The sequence below is a fragment of the Peromyscus leucopus genome, chromosome 15, assembly GCF_004664715.2.
Source record: "Peromyscus leucopus breed LL Stock chromosome 15, UCI_PerLeu_2.1, whole genome shotgun sequence".
NCBI lineage: Eukaryota > Metazoa > Chordata > Mammalia > Rodentia > Cricetidae > Peromyscus > Peromyscus leucopus.
Window position 1 is genome coordinate 2,973,008 of NC_051076.1, and position 22,104 is coordinate 2,995,111.

At 38.6% G+C, this 22,104-nt stretch overlaps 1 protein-coding gene across 4 annotated transcripts in view; it reads right to left on the bottom strand.

Annotated features, from left to right (window-relative positions):
• The window catches only part of Erap1 (endoplasmic reticulum aminopeptidase 1), a 34,273-nt gene that overhangs the window by 7,028 nt on the left and 5,141 nt on the right, over nucleotides 1–22,104 (bottom strand). For 3 of the 4 annotated variants that reach the window (XM_028894008.2, XM_028894006.2, XM_028894005.2), the window contains exons 2-13: nucleotides 19,271–19,808; nucleotides 14,587–14,725; nucleotides 11,842–11,976; nucleotides 9,197–9,317; nucleotides 7,959–8,113; nucleotides 7,282–7,395; nucleotides 6,049–6,180; nucleotides 5,629–5,760; nucleotides 5,440–5,511; nucleotides 3,545–3,699; nucleotides 2,135–2,214; nucleotides 1,144–1,327 (exon numbers count right to left, since the gene is read on the bottom strand). In XM_028894008.2, the coding sequence (XP_028749841.1) occupies nucleotides 1,144–1,327; nucleotides 2,135–2,214; nucleotides 3,545–3,699; nucleotides 5,440–5,511; nucleotides 5,629–5,760; nucleotides 6,049–6,180; nucleotides 7,282–7,395; nucleotides 7,959–8,113; nucleotides 9,197–9,317; nucleotides 11,842–11,976; nucleotides 14,587–14,725; nucleotides 19,271–19,791 (1,940 nt within the window). In that variant the 5' untranslated portion in view covers nucleotides 19,792–19,808. The remainder of the gene's footprint in view (nucleotides 1–1,143; nucleotides 1,328–2,134; nucleotides 2,215–3,544; nucleotides 3,700–5,439; nucleotides 5,512–5,628; nucleotides 5,761–6,048; nucleotides 6,181–7,281; nucleotides 7,396–7,958; nucleotides 8,114–9,196; nucleotides 9,318–11,841; nucleotides 11,977–14,586; nucleotides 14,726–19,270; nucleotides 19,809–22,104) is intronic. The other variant, XM_028894007.2, reaches the window with a different exon arrangement.

Genomic DNA, 22,104 nt, shown 5'->3' on the forward strand with positions numbered 1-22,104 from the left:
CAATAATCTTCTAGAAAAGCAGCAATCATTTATAAATAATGAATTTTTGCAGTGAAATAATTTCTGATGCACACAAGATGACATTGGGGGAGAAGATTCATAACTATAAAGTCCAGCTTGTGGCTAAGATGAAATGATGCGTGTTAGTGTCTGTCACACAGAATACACCAAACTGTGTGCTGAGCTTTCAGACTAAGCTAAGAACTTCGATCCAAGATGCTCAGGGATCCAGGCCAATGAGATTGCTGCTTAGAAAAAATAAGAATTTTCTCTGTTCACAAAATACACTGGATATCAGACTTCTAGTTGCAGTAGTCCATGCAAAAAAACTTGGGTACAGGAAAAAGCAACTGGTTAATCAAACTTTAATTTCTCTCTGCTTTTTTCACCTTGGGAGGCTCAATGTAGTAATAAGAGAACCAGAAGGAAAGATTCTACATTCAGAGTAGAGAGATAGCAGACCTGAGAATTACAGAGCTGTCTCATCCCACCCAGCTGGCTCCCTTAGAACTTCATCACTGCCTAAATAATGAAGGCATTTGTGTTTTCAGCTCAGAAAATACTTCCTTTCCCCTTTATAAAGGAAGAATAAGTAATGTTCACTCTAGCCTCAATTAGTCAAAGATCATTTGATAGGGCCAAATTATATAAACTATAGTCCCTAAAGATGCAGTGGAATTCCTTATCTTTAAAAGAGAAATCTATATTTTGACAGTACATGAAATGTGAACAATTGTACCTGCATTAATTAGTCTCACACAAAGGCTTCAAGAGGCTTAAAGAGAAACCCCATCCCTACACACAGTCAGAAAAGTTGCAAGACAAAGCTATAGAAATAGGCAAGAGGCTTACCAAGATACTATCTCAAGGTTTCCTGCACATTGCCTTAGCCTGATTTCAATTATTAATGAGAAAGATTAAAATACAGATTCTGTTTTTTACATCAACTAACAGTTAAAGAAGAAGATTAAGCTTCAGGCTAAAGCTATGTTGCACTGTTAGAAGAAAGTGGGGGAGGGGATGCCTTTCAAAGTCTCATTATCAATCAATCAATCAACCAATCACTTTTTGATTGAAATCAAGTATCTGAACAGTAACAGCTGCTTTCAGTAATAAACTACAACTGGATGCAGCTTGCATTACCTGACAAGCTGAAATGCGTTGTTGATGAGACTTGCCCGGTCATTACTGCTGATCGTTGTGTGTGCTGCTTTTAAAAGGCCACTCAGAGAATCCCATCCATTATCCTCGTAATGAACAATGTAATAGCCATTCATTCCCACATTAAATTTGATCCATTCCACTGCTTCTGGGAGGATGAGCACATCTAGAGCAAATAGGCTAAGTCTCAGAACCATTTATTCTCTGGATGGATAGATGCTTTTCTGATCTGAGGTTATACAAGGAGATTGGGGAAAACTCTAATACTAAGCAAACGGAGTTCATTTATTTCTTGTAGAATCAAATAATAGCCACCCAGTAGACAAATGTCAATGGTAGCATTAAACACAGATTCTGTGATATTTATAGAAATGATGCAACCACATTTCTGACCAACAAATATTTCCCAGTATTGTTAACAAAATAATGAGAATTTTCATTGCTAATCTATTCTTTTTAGTGTTATAGCATTCTACTGTTTGAATTTATGTCAGTATATTTCCCTTGTAAAAACCCAATCTCTATTTTTGTATGTGAGGACATATGTATATGTATGTATGTATGTATGTATGTATGTGTGCATACATACACACATGTGGGGGCCAGAGGATGACACTGGCTGTTCCTCAGATTCTGTACATTTTGTCAGGAAAAGAGATGCAATAGGAACACTCACTGGCCTTGGACTTGACAGCCAGGATCTACTGTCTGCACCTTCCCAGCACTGGGGTTACAAGCATGTATTGTAACGCTCACCTTCTCTTTTAGTGTAAGTGCTGGAGATCAAATTCAAGTCCTCACATTTATAAGATAAGCACTCTACCAATGAGCCACCTTGCAAGTCTAGCAAGAATTCTCACCTATTCCCTTTTCTTTTAGCCAAAATCAATACCTAAAGAAGTTTAGTAGCTAATTTCTACCCACTTCTATACTTCTTACTTGAATTAACCTAATTATTTCTGTGACAAATTACCTGTCTTTGTCTTCAGCAAAAACCTCTGGACTGAGTCTGATCTGCTGGTAATGAATGTCAGGGGAACATGCCACAGATACCTAAAAGAAAGCAAGTATGCATTGCGCATTGTTTGTATTCACTCAACGAGCAGCTTTTAAGACATCTACCCATCAGGTGCCAGTTTAAAACGGTGGCATTGAGAAGGTTATGCCAAGACCAAGTAGCTGGCTGCCTTCCAGCTCAGCTACTATTCCTCCTTCTCAGACTCTAATGTGATGAGAAAAGCAGGCTCAAGTAACTAATGACTAGCAGCCCAAAGCCTAACCTCAAATAATGATCACTAGTAATGGCACAAATTGTCATCATGTCCCTCCTTAATCATGTGCCAAAAAGATACATGTCACTTCTCTTCTGTGGAGTTTCTCCAAACAACCTGAATCTGATCAAGAAGAAACAGTAGAAGAAAATAGAATTGAAGAAAATTCTAGTAAAGTAACTCCCTTGAACTAAAAAAATAAAAAATGTCAAGGGGCACAAGGACTGGAAAATTGCTACAAAAAAGTGAAACCAAAATTATGTGGCAATAAAATATGAAATATACTAAATTTGGGAGTAAAATTTTTCTATTTTGATATGAGGACATTTTAAGACAACTTGAAAAACTGAATAGGCATTATAGATTAAATTATGGTATTGTATTAAGTTTATTTCCTAATTGTGCTATGATTACATAAGTGAATGTTTTTATTTTCTTAAAAATATAATTTCTCTATATATCTTGATGTATATATAATATATGTAATATGTTACATATGCTATTGCATTCATATTGCCTACACACATGTAAGTTATATATTATATAATGCTTTCTTTTTATGTATACAAAGAATCATAAATCAAGTGTGATAGAATTAACACATATCTGTGTAAAGTATATGTAGAAATTCTTTTCACTACTTTTGTAATGTTCTAATTGAAATTAGTTCAAGATATAGCAAATACCTTACAAGTAGCAACATGTCATTTCTAATAATACTCCAGGATGTAACTCAGAATTCTAAAGAAGAGAATTGTCTCGTAATTCCTGGAAATCATATAAATTCTTTTGTCAACTCCAACTAATGCCAGGCACCACTGCAACTTAGCAGCAGCTACTTACTTAGATCAGAGCTGATTTCAAGCCAGCAACTAGAAATGACATCCTATTAAACTACTAAACAGGAGAATGTAAAAATAATGATATAATGATAGATTGCCAGCTTTACAGAGATTCAAAGCCCCTTTAATCCTTTTGGGAAGGTAGGGGTATAGGTCATCTGAGTGGGACACACAGATTCAGCTGAAACATTCTAAGGACAGGGGTGAGGGCAGGACTTCAAAAGGAAGACTTTATCCCACCAAGGAGGAGATACCCCCTGTGAACATTACCCAGTCTCTGAGATGCTTTCAGAACCCTTCATATAGTGTTCTTGCTTCATGTGCACATTCCGCCCTCTTACAGTGATGGTTATCAGGGGAAAGCCCTTCTGCAGTGTCCACGTGTTCATCATGGTCTTCACATCTACACCTTCCTGAAGCCAGTGCTGGTTTATAGACAAAGGGGTGGGGGGGGGGCAATGCATCATCTGAGATCCTACTCTGAGAAGAAGAGGCAAGCTTGTGCTCCCAGACCCACTAGCTACTTCCAGTCTCCTCTGTTCTTCAGCTTCCTTTCCTAGGTGCCCTTCCCTCCTATCCCCAGACATTGAGACTGTCTACCTTTTCATCATCTCCTCTAAACCTATGTGTCTTGACTGGTAGTATAGTTGGCCCTGTTTGGCACAGCTAATGGCCAGGCATATTCATCAGACAGGAAGCTGGCATATGAGCAAAAGAATGAGAGAAGGGGGTAAGGGGACAGCAAGGTTTTCAACACCAGCATGACTGTGCTGGCTCTTGGACAACCAAGGTAGGAAAACTATTCAGTGAATGGGCTGTGCTTCTAAAGCGATAGCTCTGAGATGGCCTGTACTTGACCAGCAGGTGGAAGTACAAAAGATGTATTCCTTGGCACTAAAAAAGCTTTTAAGAAAAGATAAAGGATAAAATATTCTATTGTATTAACTAGAAACTATTAATAATTCTATCTCTGAAAGCAAAAAAGCCAAGGAAATAAAAATATGGTAAATAAATTTGGTTGAATTTCTAGTCATCCATAGCTTTCTATGAAAATATTCCACAAATCCAGATTAAACAAAGTCAGATTATTTTGTGGCTCAGCTGGTATGAATCCTAGATTGCTGAACAGTTGAAAACATGAGGTAAAATGGAATTCATGCAAGTTACCACCATATACTCTTAGATCTCCCATTCCCATTACCACATTTAAAGACCTGGATAGCACTTGGCTCATGGGTCTGTTGAGAGGAATAAAGATTATATGCCTAATTGTTTAGCATGAGCCTGATGCATAGTAAGTGTCCAAGAGTTTTCTCTGCCATTGTGTGATTTTTTTTTCAAATGCAGTGCTCTGGAAATGACTGACATCTTCTTTACTGATAGAATCTAATCCCAGGACTGTGGTAATATTTTATTTGTACTTTAATAAATAAAGATTTCCTGGAGATCAGAGGAAAAAGGCCAGGCATTATAAGTAAACAAAGAGTCAGGCAGTGGTAGCACATGCCTTTAATCCTATCATTTAGCAGGCAGGATCTCTGTGTGTTCGAGGCCACACTGGAAACAGAGCCAGGTGTGGTGGCACTTGCCATAATTCCAACACTAGTTAACCATGGAGATCTGGAGGTCTGTACAGACAGGAAGTGACAAGAGCTGGGCATGAAGAGGAAGTGATGTAGCTGAACAGAGAGAGCAAATCAGATGGCAGAACAGCAAGTCATATAGGCATGGGTAGACAGGGGAGTAACTTGCATTTGGAAGCTGCTGAGTTGGTGAAATAAGGTTAGCTGTGGCTTTCTCTATTTCCCTGATCTCTCTAAGGCTTTCACCCCTATATCTGGCTCTGTGTTTTTTAATCTAATAAGATCATTTAGAAATTCATCTACACAGCCCACCACTGAAACTTTTCCTAACTCCACTGTTTTAGGGAGTTAGGAGTGAAAGGAATGAGTGTCTGTGAGAAGTCACCAAGGTTGTGACACCCTCTTACATAGACAATTCTTAGGAAAATCTGTAAAAGGCTGCTAGCCTGGTTTGGTTTAAATGATTTAAGTTGAATGAGAGTGATTTAACTGAGGACCTCAAAAAGTTTGGCACAGAGATACCCCTTAAAGAATATGGAGAAGAACATGCATGGGTGGACAGGTACAGACAGAGAGACTTACTGAGGTTGGTGCTGAGTGATGGCTTCTAGAGCAGAAGCCATCCATTGTTTGTGTGCCATCTGTGGGGCAAATCTAAAACCAAAAATAAAACACTCTCATTTCTGTAGAAAGCACTTTGGTTCTTTGTGAAGGAGTACCACAATACAGGAAAAACAAAACAAAACAAGGCAGCTCTCTAGCACTACTCACACTTGCCATGCTATTCCAAAGGTCCTCATTTTTTGTGTTTTTATAACTATACTTCTGGAGATACTGCACAATTCCTCTTTTAAATGTATCTGCGCTCAGATAATCTCTTAGCATATTCAGAATGCAAGCCCCCTGAAAAGATAAGAAAAATAATTGTTATCTATAGTTTATACATTTCAATGCAGCTGCATTTAGTTTTTGAAAAATTTCAACCATAGAAAGAGTAAAAATTGACCAGAATCTAATCTTTAGGATTATAGGCCAAACTACAAGTTCAACTAGAAAGAGCTCACATCAGCTAGCATAGTCAGGACCAAAACCATCAAATCTGGGTTGCCCCTATCCTATACCTGAGCTATAACCCTTTTATCCAACTACTAATGGGTTTAGTGCCCAAACTTCTCTGCAATCTGCTTTTACCTTTTCATAAGAAACATCATCAAACATCTCCCGAATCTGTGCAGGATTCTCCACAGGTGTGGACACAGGGTGTGAGGAGTTGAATGCATCAACTTCCATTGCATCAAAACACTTGCCAAAGAAATGCTCTTCCTATTGACATAGAGAAAAGAAAGACAGGGGAGAAAGAAAGACAAGAAGAATAAAAAGAGGAAGGCTTGATTTGTGGTAATGGAACTAGAATTCCAATTTCTATATCAACTGATTTCATATTTATAGAATTAATACAATAGTCTTGCTAAGCTTTTTTTAAAGAGCACCCAAGCACCTAAGAAACAGTGGCTGTAAGTAAGCAATTTATATTTCATTTATTTTGGATATTTACCACTTTAGAATAAAGTTAATCTCATGTTAATCTAAAAACAAGACCATTCCACTTATAGCCAAAAAACAAAAAACAGAGAAGCAAAAATGTATAGTGATTCCATCAAAGCATATATATTTAACTTTAGCACCATGTAGTGAAAGACAATAAATTAGTAGCAAATTCCAACCTCAGCTTTCTTTACTTGGCATATTCAGCCAAATATGTATCTATAATCTTTTTTATTATTAAAGATGATATATAGAAATGGGATACACTTATGATGCATGGCAATATAATATAATATGTACCTATAATTACAACTGTTTATAAGCATATTATGGGTACAGATATATGAAAAAAAGAAATAACTACCTATAAATGAAAATTATACTAAAAAATTAATTTTTTGTAGAAAGTGAATTTATTTTTGTTTGCTATTTATGATTTTCTCATGGTTAACACATGGTATTTAAATACACATATAAGTTCTAAAACATTAAATCTGTGATCTAAAAGTCTAGGTTGATAATGTAATGTGTGGTTACTTCAGCTATAACTCATATAATTTGTCAATTTGGTTTGTATGCAGATTAACAGTAATATTCATCTAATATTTAAATTGCAATGAGCAATCTGAAAGTTGGAAAACGGCACAGAACTCTCAGCCTATCATTAGCCCTATTTCTTTACTGTTAAGGGAAAATACAATTTAATACTTCATTTATATAGAAAGTTCATTTAGCATTTTCAAACATGATTCATCTCTAAGCTTCCATGAAGCTATCATTTCTATAAATTATAAAATCAAAAATGCTGAGTATTTTGCAGAAATATTGAAAAAACAACAGGTTAACCTAAGATATAAAACATAAATAACAACCACGTACAACTTTTAGTTCAGGATGGGTCACAGTGACAGACACAAACTCCATGAACTTGGCAAATCCTTCATTGAGCCAAAGATCATTCCACCATTCCATGGTGACCAGATTGCCGAACCACTGAAAGGAAAATATGACTGCTTATTCACAAATTTATAGAGAAATTGTATTATCTGCTATGTATTATGGTAGAAATAGCTTCAATAAACTTAGAAACATGTAAAATGACTATCAGTTTATAAGTGGAAAAATTTATCAGAGGAAAAATGAGAACTTTTCAACATTCATTAAAAGTCAAGAAACTTAATGCTTTAAGGAAATAACTCTTCAATGAAATGACAAAATAAACAAAGTAACTATATGAGTAGCATCATTTGTCCCAAAAGAGACATGAACATTAAATCACCCTAAGAATCATTCTTCTCTGAGGCTGCTAAATCGTCTATTCTCCAGTGAAGTATCCACCCATGCACCTATAGGCAGCACTAATTGTATTTAGTGGGTTGTCAAAAAAATTGTTTTTAAAAAGGGAGAAGATATGAAGTTGGGATGTGGATGTTTTGCTAGGGGGATCCAGAAATGAATGGGGGCAGAAATAGGGAGTGGATATGATCTTATGTTATTGTATACATCTATGAAATTCGCAAAGATCAAAAAACTTATGTGTGACTAAATGTTTGTACCTGGTGAGCAAGTTCATGGGACACAATCATTGTGATACCAAGCTTACTGGATGCAGAAGACTTTTCCTTATCATATAATAGAGAGGATTCTCTGTATGTTGTCAGGCCCCAGTTCTCCATAGCACCAGACTGAAAGTCAGGAATTGCAGCAAGATCTTGGGCAGGAAAGAATACAGCTCATTATCAATCTCACAGCTATATACTCCCCAAAACATGTTAAATAAACATCTGAATGGATGGGTATTAGGAGAAAATGAAGAGCTAAGCCAGGCATCCAGAATTAGGGAGCTCCAGAGAGAAAGCTTTCCTTGTGGAGAAAGAGAGGCTCCATGACTATCATGTTGCTACCAAAGTGACTCAGACTTGAGCTAGAACCTCTCAGGATATCCCTTCTGATTGCTACAGAGAGAGAGAGAGAGAGAGAGAGAGAGAGAGAGAGAGAGAGAGAGAGAGAGAGAGAGAGGAGAGAGAGAGAGGGAGGAGGGAGGGAGAGGGAGGGAGGGAGGGAGAGAGAGAGAGAGAGAGAGAGAGAGGGAGGGAGGGAGGAGGGGAGAGAGAAGAGAGAAGAGAGAAGAGAGAAGAGAGGATATATATCCCCACATCTCTATTTTTTATTCTGAGACAGGTCAACTCCATTTATTAGTCTGACCTTGAACTTCCAATCCTCCTGCTTCAGCCTTCTGAGTTCCTAGGACTGGCCTGATGAATCTGGCTTGACTCCATCATTACTATTTAGACCATGAGTTTGGGGACTGAACAATCAAAAAGAATCATCTCCATAATCCATTGTTTTTTGGAATGCCTACACCTACATATATTTAAAATAGCTTTGAGGGTTCATAGCAAATCTCAATTTTCTTATTCTTATACTAGGCAAATGTACTCATTCAGAAAAGGATATTGAGTTGCTCTCTATTCTGCTAATGTACTGATAGTGACAAAAACAAAAAAGCAGCCTCTGTACTCTTCTGTCTCTAATAACACCTGAATGTAGAGTCATCCTCAGGCCACATTGCCAGGAATTGTACATTGTACCATGATTTATCATTAGTAGTTGGCTGTATAAAGCAGAGGTGAGGGGATACTCAGAAAGATCAACTTGTTGTTTGAACTTTGCTGGGAACATCATTATGTGAAGAGCAATGTGGAGAACCATGGGGATGCAGCAATAATAATAATAATGTTATCTATGTTGGGGGGCAATCAAATGCCACCTAGAAATGTCTATAATATACTACCTTGCTTGGGTAAAGGATATGGAATGCTGAAATAATCCTCATAAAATTCTAGAAGAGTCACCGCAGCATCCAAAGCATAATCTGCTTGGTTTATCTTGTCTGGCACAGCATACACAGAGACCTAAAGAGGAAGGCACAGGAGGATATTCAAATAACAGAGTGGTTTCCCCCCACAACCAGAGAGAAGAATGACTTTAATGGTCCTTACTATGGGATATGGATGTCAATATTACAGAAGACAGTTGGGAATTCCATTATTTTAACTCTGTCTGCTTCTAATCATCTTCATTTCTGAAAACGACAAAAAGCTAAAAATATAGGCTTAAAGCAGTTTTCTGAAATGTTTTTATAATATGCCAATAAATATGACTTAGAAAGCAATAGCAAGATGTCAGCTTGACCCTAGGAAGTCAGCAGGGCCTCACAGCCAGCCTTTCCCCTGTGGATCCTAGTCCAGCACAGATGGACTGTAGCTCTGGTTCTCATGGCATTGACAGACTCTAGGGACAAAGAGTGGAATGCAGGTCCTGACCAAGGCAAGAAATATATACAGCAGGAGATACTAACCCTCCATAAAACCACCCAAAGGCTACCTCCTTAGTGTATGGGTAAACTAAAAATAAATTGCAATTCTCTCAAAGAAACTGCAAGTGAAAGAAAAAAAGATAGGAAAGAAGGAAAGGAGGAAAGAAGAAAGGAGGGAAGGAAGGAAAGGAGAGAAGGAAAAAAGCAAGGAAGGAAGGAGAGAAGGAAGGAAGAAAGCAAGAAAAGAAAGAAGGAAGGAGAGGAGGGAGAGGAGGGAGGGAGGGAGGGAGGGAGGAAGGAAGGAAGGAAGGAAGGAAGGAAGGAAGGAAGGAAGGAAGGAAGGAAGGAAGGAAGGAAGGAAGGTTGGTTTTGCTATGCATTGATGTAGCAGGAATCTTAGAGTCTTATTAATAAAATCAAACCCAGGGCCAGTTATTGGGGTGAAATGCTGGATGGTCAGAGAGACAGAAGAAGCCATAGCTAACCTCACCTGGCCAACTTCTCAGCTGGTCTTGTTTCCTCAGACTGGAAGCCTCTGTGTCCTCATATCTAAATGGCTCTCAGCTGAACTGTGCTGCTAGAAGCCTGAAAGCTTAACCAGCTAAATGCTTCTTGTTTCTGGTCTTCATGCCTTATATAGCTTTCCTTTCTACCATCACTCCCTGGGATTAAAGGCTCGCTTTCTGGGATTAAAGGCATGTGTCACCATGCCTGGCTGTTTCCAATGTGGCCTTGAACTCACCTCTGAAATGCTAGGATTAAAGGTGTGAGTGCCACCATTTTCTAGCCTTTGTATCTAGTGGCTGTTCTGTCTCTGACCCCAGATAAGTTTATTAGGGTGCACAATATTTTGGGGAACACAATACCACCACACATTGGTATTACACAAAGGAGAATGGGAAAGTCTTAAAGAAACTGTAGTTTAAAATGAACGCTTACAGTACTTAAGAGCTGAAACTGCAGTAACTAGATAACCTAAAATCTTGAAGCTAATACCCTCATTTAAAGTGATCTTTGCATTGGAAGAATTTGGTCACCTGGCAGAAGTGGATACACATTTTCTAGAAGAGTCCACTTTTGACTGAGGAATAACCCGTAAGAAATGCAAAGAAATAAAATACCATGAACAAGAGCCTGCAGAAACAAGATGCACAAAAACATCAGATATGACAATGACCATGCCCAGGATATAAAATATGTATACTTAATATGTTTCAAGGAAGATGAAAAATGTGAGCATTGCTTAGACATTATAAAAACATGAGCACAATTGAGTCAGGAAAACATGCAAAGCAACAGGCAAGTTATTCTCTTCATCTAAGTCACTAACTCTCCTTTCAAATATCCATAGCACTAGAAGAACAGATGGTAACTCAGAGTGGCTCAGGCCTCAGGGACAGCATTACAAACTTATAAAGTAACTTCAGTTCCCCTTTAAAATGTTTCCTTTCTGGGCCAAGAGAATGGGCATTGTGAAGGCAGAAGTGCTGAGCTCAGGTGCAAATGATGCTTGAAGCAGGGATTTATTCCAGCATTCTAATATTCTCTGACATAAATTGCTATTCCTAAAGACTCCCTCTACCCCAAGCCAGCAAGTAGCTTTATCTTCTTTCCTCCCCACAACATTGCCTTCAATATTGTAGATAGTTATAATCAGATGCAAGCTTAGAAACCTCTGATAGATGTAGTCCAATCTACTTATTCTTTGTTTGTTGCTTGTTTTTTGAGTCAAGGTCTCACTCTGTAGCCCTAGCTGGCCTGGAACTCACTATATGTAGACCAGGCTGGCCTTGAACTCACAGAGATCTGACCAGCTCTGTCATGATGCCTGGCCAACTTATACATTTAAAAGAAGCATAATCTACATTCCACAAGAAAAATGGCCAAGGTCAGAGAGCCAATTAGCAATAGAGCCAGGTAATTCTTGACTTACACATGGCCAGGGTCTCTCTACATTTTTATTAGTAGTGCATTGCTATCAGGTAAGTATTTGTGACAATAGAATCATATGCTATCCTGTTTTTCCTAAGGTTGAGAGAGTCCCAGGAAGCAGGACTACAGTTTTGAAAACAGGAACACTAGCATAGATTGATCATCTTGTGAGGCAATCACATGCTCACCTTGACTCCACTCTTAGTCATCTTGCTCACAGATTTAAAGTCAGAAATAATGAAGGCCACCAAGTAAGTGCTCATCTTCACAGTGACGTCAAAATGGTCTTCTATGAGTCCTTCGGCAATATTCACAGATTTCACCTATTATCAGAGTAAATTACCAAGTAATCCAATTGTTCAACACACTGTCACACATTATAAAGATAAATCTCCAGAAGTAACAGACATATTGAAGGGACCAGCACAATATTTCTTTAATTACTTTTAAAAGTCTCTATTAGAAATCTTACTATAATTTAGATGTCAACGCCAGACCATTTGATTTAATCTCTTTTTTATTGGGATATAAGTACACTCTACACCAGGCAAAACGTACATAACCACTTACTATCTAAAAATAACTTCTGGTTTTTCTATGAAGTTGAAAGTGCCCTATTACTTTGCCTAATATGCAAATTCTCTCCCAGTCTCAGCCTTGTTTTATTGGAATGAATTTTAAGTCCAACTGAGGTATAAGAAACCTTGAAGAAAGAGTTGCATGTTTGTGGTTACAGTCTAAGAGGCATGCTCCCAGAGAAAAACCTAATACTTCAGCATAATAAGTATTGAGGTTAGAACTTATGGAAAGGACCAGCCTAGGGAAAAGCATGCAGATGGACATTTTCCTATGATTGATCCCACACCTGCCCATTTTTGTGTCCTCAGCCTTTCTAACACCTACTAGTCACTAAGTATGGTACTTGCCGGCTAGCTTCTGGTCATTTCAACCAATGCTGCTAAACAACTTAGCTTTACTCCTCAAGAATCTCAAGCTATCCTTTCTATTTAAATGGCTTTGATATACACCCAGCCAAAATTTCCATTTTGGTGTGCTAATTAATAGGAAAACAACCTAACTGTACTAATCTAAGATGTGCTTAAGTCCCTGCCAACTGCCTAAACTTTGACTTTTCTAACCATTGTTCTTCCTCTCAGCTCCACATCTGTGTGGGAAGCTGGGCCACTCCTAATAGCGGGAGACTTTCCTGCTCCAGGAGCACGATGGCACTAGAGGCTGCTGTGCTTATGGCAGATCCTGGATACCCAGTGGAGTAGGATGCCATTATCTCTGTGCTATTTCTAGAGCTCCCTGCTTTCCATCTGCAAGCTTATGAATTTTTCCACAAATTCCTTGATGTTCTTTTTTTTTCCCTAGAACTAGGGCACTCTCAGAGAATACACTTCTGTGCTACAGAGCAGTGGCATAACAGTGCTTGAGGTAGGAAACCGTAATATGAAAATGTATATTTTCTATCTCAAATTTATACCAAGACAGCCTAATTATTTGTTTATTTATATACAAAAGTGGGAACAGGGACAGAGCTAGATGATAAGAATTTGCAAAGGACACAGCACTCTAGGGTGGGCAGAATTTTGCTTGATAACGGGATCTTACAGGTGTTCAAAAGAGTTGTAATGCTGTCATGTTTATTTGGGGTTCTGGGTCCCTTTGTCATGGTCACCATAATGAAGTTGGAAACTCTTTAGAATTCTACCCTGGGTCTCACCTAGTGTCAACAAATTAAGAACCACAGCAAAACCATGTATTTCCTGGTAATGGTGCATCACAGCTGCAGTCATGCTTGACTCAGCAGATCATGAGATAAAGAAAGTAGGTGAGTGGTTTTCTTCCTTTGGCATGGACATCTTCCTGCCATTCTTAAAATCAGCCTTGAAATTGGAGAAATGGCTTCTCTTAAGGGAGGTAACACAACTATTACTGTTCAGCTCTGACATTAGAGGCTCTGAAAAGACTATTGCTCTTTTGGTTGCCTGTTTAATATCACACATATAACTATCTGCTGTATAGTTAATAACAGTAGAGATTAAATGGAAATTATTATTACTTTATTTTATTTTTAAGACTATAATATATACATCATTTCCCCTTTCCCTTTCTTCCCTCCAAACCCTCCCATATACCTTCCCCCATTCTCTTTTAAATGCATAACCACTTTTTTCTTTTTTTTTTTTTTTTTTTTTTTTTTTGTTTTTTTTCTCTGTGTAGCTTTGCGCCTTTCCTGGAACTCACTTGTACCCACTGCCTCGAACTCACAAATCGCTGCTCTGTCCATGCTGGATTAAAGCGTGCACACGGACTTTTTCATTAATTGTTGTTACATGAACATACATGTATATTCCTAAATACAAGCTGATCAGTCTGTTAATGCTACTTGTATATATGTTTTCAGCTTCTTTATTTACTGTCATGTATTTAGGTTGGCCATTTGGTTTTGAACAACCAATTGGTGTGCTTTTCCCTAGGAAAGACTATTTCTCCCACTCTCAGCATTCCTTAGTTGCCTGTAATTTATTGTGCAGGGTTGAGGCCCCTCATGGGCTTTCCCTGCTCATTTTGGCATGTATAATGTTGTACTTGTTCAGCTCATGTTTAGGTAGTCATGCTCATGTTTAGGTAGTCATGAAAATGAGGGTGAAAGCATTTTGTGAAGGGAAATATCTGTTGAACCTAGTGTGAATTCCTGACAATTCCCTCCCATGTGTCTGAAAACCTAAGTTTTTAAGGGATATTGTTTTCTTTGGTTATCAACAAATTGTGGCTTGAAACAAACACATTGGTTGGAAGTGAAGAGAAAAGTTACTAAATATAACCGTCAGGAAATAAAAACAAAGGTAAATGAAATATTGTTGGAGGATCAGACATCACAGAGAAAGGCAGTTTTCCCAGGAGCAGATGGCATTCACACTCACCAAGGGCATGTTGGAGATGGCCAGGTGCCTTGGATCCCTCCTTATCTTGATGGAGAAACTCGCCTTGAATGCAGGCTCGTCAAAGCAGGGAAAGGCCATTCTAGCAGCTGTGGGTTCAAACTGTGTTGATGCAAGTATTCTACAACCACAGGAAGTGAATTGAAATCAAGGGCTGTGCACCAGGGACTCTGAAGTAAGTATTTGCATCTTAATTCCTGGATTAATTTAAGGTCCTTGGATTTGACTACTGGTTTTTTTGTTATTGTTATTGTTTTGTTTTTTTTAAGAGAAGGCCTCACTGTGTAGCCCTGGCTAGCCTGGAATTTGCTATGGGGACCAGGCTGGCTTCCCAAGTTCTGTAGCAAATGAATATTTTTAAAGTAAAAAGGGAGCTATGGAATGGCTCAGCTGGTAAAATGCCTATCCTACAAGCACGAGGACCTGAATTCAGATCTCCAACACGTACATGAAAAGCTGGATATAAAGGCATGGAACCCTAACAACGGGGAGACAGAGACAGGTAGCTTCCCAGAGATCACTGGCCACCCAGTCTCCCCAGTCAATGAGCATTAACCAGGTTCAGTGGCTTGATAAATAATTAAATAAGTGAGAGAATTAAATAAATAAATAGGAAGGAAGAGAGGGAGGGAAGGATGGAGGGAGGGAAGAAGGAAGAAAGAAGGAAGGGAGAGAGGGAGGGAGGAGAGGGAGGGAGGAGGGTGGAAGACGAGGTGCTAAGAAGACATCAGACTTTGACTGTATACACACATGTACACATACTTTCATACAAATATACACAAGGAAAGAAAAGGGAAAAGAAAAAAATCCTATAACAAAATCTCTTATGAAAAACCACTGAGAAATACATAGGAAAATATGCAGGGAAAAATTAATAGCCCTAGACAATATACTCTAAAATTGATTAGAAAATGGTCAATGAATAAGTGGAATCTCAGACATAAGCAATTCAGAAAGGAAACTTATTCATCATTAATAAACATGCCTAAAATTGCTCTACCTTCTTAATGGGTAAACTAATAAGAATTGAGGGAGACGTCATTTTTTAACATTTTGCTCTTAAAAAAATGGCTTTAGTCAGAAGTAAGAAAACAGGGTTTTCAGAAGATTGTAGACTCTGACTTATTGGTTTTAGTCTAATGAATATGTATAAGGGTATTCTTTAAACTGTTATTGATATTATAAAGTAGAAACAACTTAATATCTATACATTAGATCTTTAGATATTAAATAAATTAATATATTTCAATAAAATTACTGACATGATGTACAGTGATAAAAACGTTTTTAAAAACCTTGCTTCTAAAGCAGAAAATATGAGTTCATACATGGATATCCAGGAATAACTCTGCAATGATATTAGCTAGAGGCTATAAATTTTTCTTGAAATAATCTGATTTTGACCTTTTATTTTACCAAAAAGAATATGGAATCAACATAATCGACAAAGAAAATCTGATGTTACAATTCAGTATAAGATCTCCTCAAACAGGCCAGGTGTGGTTGTGCACATTTATCCCAGCATTTGGGAAGCAGAGGCTAGTGGATTCCTGTAAATTCAAGGCCAGCCAGGGCTATAAAGTGAGACCCTGCCTCAAAAGAAAAGAGAAAGAGAGAAAGAGAGAAAGAGAGAGAGAGAGAGAGAGAGAGATTTCTAATCTGTTCCTAATCTGAGGTCTGTGGTGATGGGCTGCTCAGTGGTTAAGAGCACTGGTTGCTCTTCCAGGGAACTTGGGTTTGACTCTTAGCATGCACAGGACAGCTCATCACCATCAATAACTCCAGTTCCAAGAGCTCCACTGCTGTCTTCTGGCCTCCCCGGCACAGGTACTTCAGGGCTGCACTAGCATACATATAGGCAAAAATACTTTTAAGCATAAAAAATAAAAATAAAAACTACTAAATAAAAGAGCTCCCCTACAGGGAATCACTAAGTTGGCCTGGACTAGCTGCCTTGAGAGGCATGCATTGTAGGTTTTTTAGGTTAGAGTCCATAGCTCCTGGGGCATGGTGCCACACCAACTCCAGTGTTGTCCATGTGACATGAACAATTATGTCAATAATAGCAGTCAGGAGATACGTGTCCCACGGGACTAAGCTCCCTGGAGGACCCTGGCAGAGTGCCCGTGTTATGCTTCCTTCTCAGAGAAGATCATGAGCTCCCTGGGCTATGGGTTCTGTATAACTGCTTTTCAGATAATGTTCTAATTAATCTATGAAGCACAGCCAAAATTAATGAATGCTTGGGTTGTAAACTATAGAGGAAAGGGGAAGCTGGACATGGCTCTTAATTAAATATAGCAGAATGAGCTATTTTTTAAAGACCCCAAGCCACTATATAAAGATAGTATAATAGTTCAGGCACTTCTAGGGAATGAACATTCACCCACTAGGAATCCTTTAGGAATCCCAACTAAAGTGATTTATGGTAGAAAACGTTATCTCATAGGAGGCAGATCGTGGGCCCCTCTGTTAAGGAAGTTCAGCATAGGAAACTTAAGGACTACAACAGAACCTCTTCCCCTTACAGGTGTAAAAGTACAAGAGTCCATATTCCAACAGGTAAAAAGGTTTTATATTAAAAGATTAAAAAAAAAAACTAAAAAAGACTTAGAGAGGGTCTGCAGCATCCAAATCAGCTAAGTGGGCCATGGGAACCAGAAGAGTAAAAATGTATTATAAACTAAAAAACTGCTGAGATAAGATAAAGGACACAACTGCAACCATAAGAAGTCTACATAAATCTAGGAACTGTATTAAGTTTAGAAATCACAGACTGCTCTTTGGATCATAAAGTTCTTGTGGGTGAAGGGATATGTTTAGCGCTGATTAATAATTGTGTGCTTGCTGTTTTTTAAAGATGATGTAATTGAATTATTGCCAAGCTCTTGTTGTTCCTTGTATGACTTGATAGTTTTCTTTTCTGTATATAAACTACTGATTTGCAGAAGTAAAATTGCAACAGATTCAAACCACTTCTGAATGTGTTGTCTGTCTGTCATTCGCCGAATCCTTCCTTGCCTTCCTGACTACCCAAACCCTGGTTCTCCTACAGTCATGGTACCCCCAAGGGGCCAGTCCGTGACAGCATAGTATGCCTTTCAGTTCCTGAGAGATGGAGGTAATCCTTCAGATAGTGAAGCATTCAGGCCAGTTTGTGTTTTTCTATATGTTCCCTTAAAAATCAAGAAAGCATGGAAGCTGGACAGACAATTGGTCTTAGACATTAATCTTGTGTACCCTATATAGCTTGTAAACTAAGGGAGTCACTGCAGGTATCCAGGTAGGGACGCGAACCCCGGAAAGAGATAAAGATGAACAGCCGGTGCAGATTGACCTTGTCAACCTGGATAAGATTTTGGGGAGTCTAATAACAAGCAGTTTATTCCCAATGTATAATTTGGAAAAAAAATTTCCTGGTGTAATACAATCCCCATTGCACAAGGAATCATAATTACATAGAAACTTAGGGAACACGTCATATCTTCCAAGAAGGTAGGCTCTAGAGACACAGTACCTGTATTAGCTTAAGGACCTAAGGGTCTGGCCTGTTCTTGTCATACAGATAATGTAGAGGTCATTTGGACTATTAGCCACCTCTGATCCTGGTTGTAGGAGCTTGATATGGCCTGGCCCAACAGATAAGGCTGTTAACCACTTCCAAATCTCAGCTTTCTGGATGGAAGAACAGGTTTTTCTTCTTTTCCATTGGAAAGACAATCCTGTGTGCTTAACATTCCTGGTTTCTCTGGAGAGATCCATGGGCACAAAGACCTTCCTGGTATGTTCCCAACAGCAAACATCATTGTAGCCTGGCACCTACAGCTGTATTGATCCTGGAAATTGCCCCTATATTCTGTTTCTGATAAGAGTATAAAAAGTCTGATTTGTCTCAATAAATTTGCCATAGCCTCAGTCTTGCTGTGGACCCTCCAACTGATGAAGTCCTTAGCTAGTCATATCAGGTAACGTTGGCCCAGAAGTGTGGGCTAAAGCAAGAACTAAAGCAAGGCATTGGAGTTATCTTTAAAAAAATTTTAACAGAGAGAAAAACATTACCTGTGATTGCCTCTAAAGACATGTCGAGGTCCCGACTCTCAGTATGTCCAAGTGTACCCATATTTGGAAATGGGAACTTTGCAAGTGAAAAAAGCTAAGATGCGACCTTAAGCAATATGACTGGTATTCTGATTTGAAAATTTGGATTCTAGACACTCAGGGTGCAAGAAGGATTAGAGCTGAGAGGATCAAGAGACAACAGAGCAAGGAGGGATTTCACCCAGAGTAAGAGGAACACAGGTCTACTCAGGACTTGATTTCAGTGTTCTATCCTCCAAAACTGGGAGAAAATCAAGACTATTCTAAGGGATCTAGTTTGTGGCACCTGTTAGGACAGCCCCAGAAAACTAATGCAAAGAATTAAAATATTTATTATAGCTCAGAAATCTAATTATATAAGCAAAAAGACATTTACTCTGCTAAAGCTGGAGGAATGAAAATGGAATGGAAAAAAAAATGAGGCAAAAAAAGCAAGGAAAAAGATTTAGTCATTTTTAACAGGCTAAAGATGAAAACATGACTGAACAGAATTCAGTGTGAAAGGAACAAGCATCTAAATAATACATTTAGTGTGGGCACACTAGAAGCTGAAAACACTTCCCATTACCTCATTTCCCCTTCCTGGGTTCTGTAGGTGCTTTTATAAAATCCATGGAAGCTTTCAGACAGGTTTCCAGCATAGTTGATAATAACTGTGTACCGGGGTCCAGGAAGGAGTGGCTGGGGAGACAGCAGTGCAACTTGCTCATGAGCAGGGTACTCCAGGACACCCAGTGGTTCTTCAGACAGCCTGTCTTCAGCTTCTCTCCGGAGGGTGGCCTTAGATATTTGCAGCTGGTGACTATGCATGATAATGGTGCTGGTGGGCTGACTGGCTGTGATTTCTACTTCTGTTGTTCCCCAGAAGGTCAGAGTGCTGAGGTTTGCATGGATCATGAGATCATAATGAAGTGGAATGATATACTCAGGGAGTCGAATGTTATTCCAAGGGAATGGGGCGCCATTACTTGCTTTTGGAGATCCTGTATCACTGCTCTGACTCCAAGAAGTAGATGACACAGCTAAAAAAGTCAATAGTAAGGAAAGTAGGAAGAGCATGCTTGCCATCGGCTGTTTGAGAGGCACCATCTCCTTGCTCAAATTACCTGCAGGCACAATAAAAGCAAAATGTAGAAAAGCAAATTTAAAAGTCAGTAATATTAAATGTTATTATTATAGCATGACAAAATGTTATTATTATAGCATGCCAAAATCAGTCAAGAATTAACAGACACAGATGAATCTTACAAAAGTTCTAGATATTTAAAATTGCCTTCTTTGTGCAACTGGGAGCACTCTTTATTCTTCTTGTTTTTTCTCAGATAGCCTCATTGTGTATTTCTGGGTAGCCCAAAACTTGCTTCATAAACCAGGCTGGCTTTCAGCATGCAGTTACCCTCCTGCCTCTGTCTCTGAGTGCTGGAACTGCAAGCACAACTGGCTAGTAGCACTTTTCAGACCCACTAGAAAGCATCATTTGACTTTCAAATTTTAACTTTTATTTCAACTAAAATAATTGAATAAAATAACAAAGTAATAGAAGAAACTCTAACAAAAAAGAGGAAATATTAAAGGGTCTATAGTAGCTCAATAAATAGACATTTGGGAATAGAACAGGTAAGGGTTGTCAGGAAGAGCCGCAGCCGAGTATGATGAAAGCACCATTGCTCATCCACATTCAATTTCGGGTGGCGGTGGGGAGGTTCGGGGGGGAGGGTTCCTGTAGTGCTCTATTGCCCTGGAGTCAGAATCTGGTTCTGCTGCAGTTATGGCTACAATGATATTCCACAAACCCTACAACAGCTTCACCAGCTTTGAAGTTCACTTGTCTGAAATAAAGTGAGGAAGAAACTAGACTGTTCAGCTTCTGCAAAAGGTGACAGGCCTTGCATCCTAGCAGTCCTCAAAAGATAGATAGAAATATTCATGTACAAATAGACAACACAACATAGGATGGTGGAGTGTTTTAATAACAATAATAACTTGGTATTGGGAAGAATAGAATGATATTTACAAATCAAAAAACTAAATCTGGCTGCAGTGACTCTGGGATGCAAGGCCAGCATGTGATTACAAGCCCAGAAGGACATCTCAGATTTGGAAAAAAGCAGGGCATTACAAGTACTGCATTTCAAGTAAGCAGGTCAGGAGCTAAAGCACAACGATAAAACAGAGAAAGAACTGTTGGGCAATTGGTATGGCTTCCCATCCAAGTACTAAACAAGACTGACCCTGCTTAGATTCCTGCTTAGATCAGATGAAATCAGAGTTCAGGGTAGTATGACCATAGACTGGGCAATTTATATGGAAAGAAGTATACTCCAGAGAGACTTGTGGGAAAATGCCTAGCCTCAAAGGAAGTTATATAAAGATTATACTTACAGCCTACTGGAAATGATGCCACAGCCCATATGCTTTTGCTTATGCTTATGCTAAAGGGCATATGAAGAATATGTGTTTGAAATCTATTCTCCAGGATCAAGCATAGTTTCATTATCTTACACAAACCCCTTTTTATCCTAAGTTTTCCATGAAGGGTGTTGTGGGACATTTGTACACTGTGTGAAAATGTATTGCTGTGATTGGTGTAATAAAAATCTGAATGGCCAATAGCTTGGCAGGAGGTAGAGGTAGGATTTCCAGGGAGACAAAGGAAGAGGAGGAGGAATCAAGGCACACAAGAGAAGCCAGGAGACATGGAAAGGAAACAGGAGGTGCAAGATAAGGACACATGGTAGAACATAGATTAATAAAAATGAGTTAATTTAAGTTATAAGAGCTAGTTAGGAACAAGCCTAAGCTATAGGCCAAGCTTTCATAATTAATAAGTCTCCATGTCATTATTTATGAGCTAGTGACCCAAAGAAAAGTATGACTACAGAAGGGTCCCTAACAGACAAGCTTGAGGGAATGGTTCCAATTCTCTCAGACTCTTCTGGCTTCTGGACATTTGAACCAAATTAGAAATGTGGATCCTCCAAAATGATCATGCCCCCCTAAGTTTTCACTCTAAGATACAAAAGTTCTCAACTCTGGCTGCACTTATGAAGAGTTTTATATCATTAAACATGACTAAATCTTTTCCTTTGCTTTTTTCAATCTAAATTTTTTTATTTAACTTTCTTTCCTCCAGCTTTAGTGGAGTTACTATCTATTCGCTTAGATTTCAGAGTTATAATAACTATTTCAATTATTTGGGCTGCAAATTTACATCTCCTATGTCTATTACTTTCAACTAAGATAAAAGTTAAAATTTGAAAATCATTTGATGATTTCTAGTGGATCTGAAGAGTGCTACTAGCCAGATGTACTTGCTAACACTCAAGGGACAGAGGAAGGAGCATCAGTGCAAATTGAAGGTGAGCTTAGTTTATGTAGCAAGTTTTAGGCTACCCATGGATA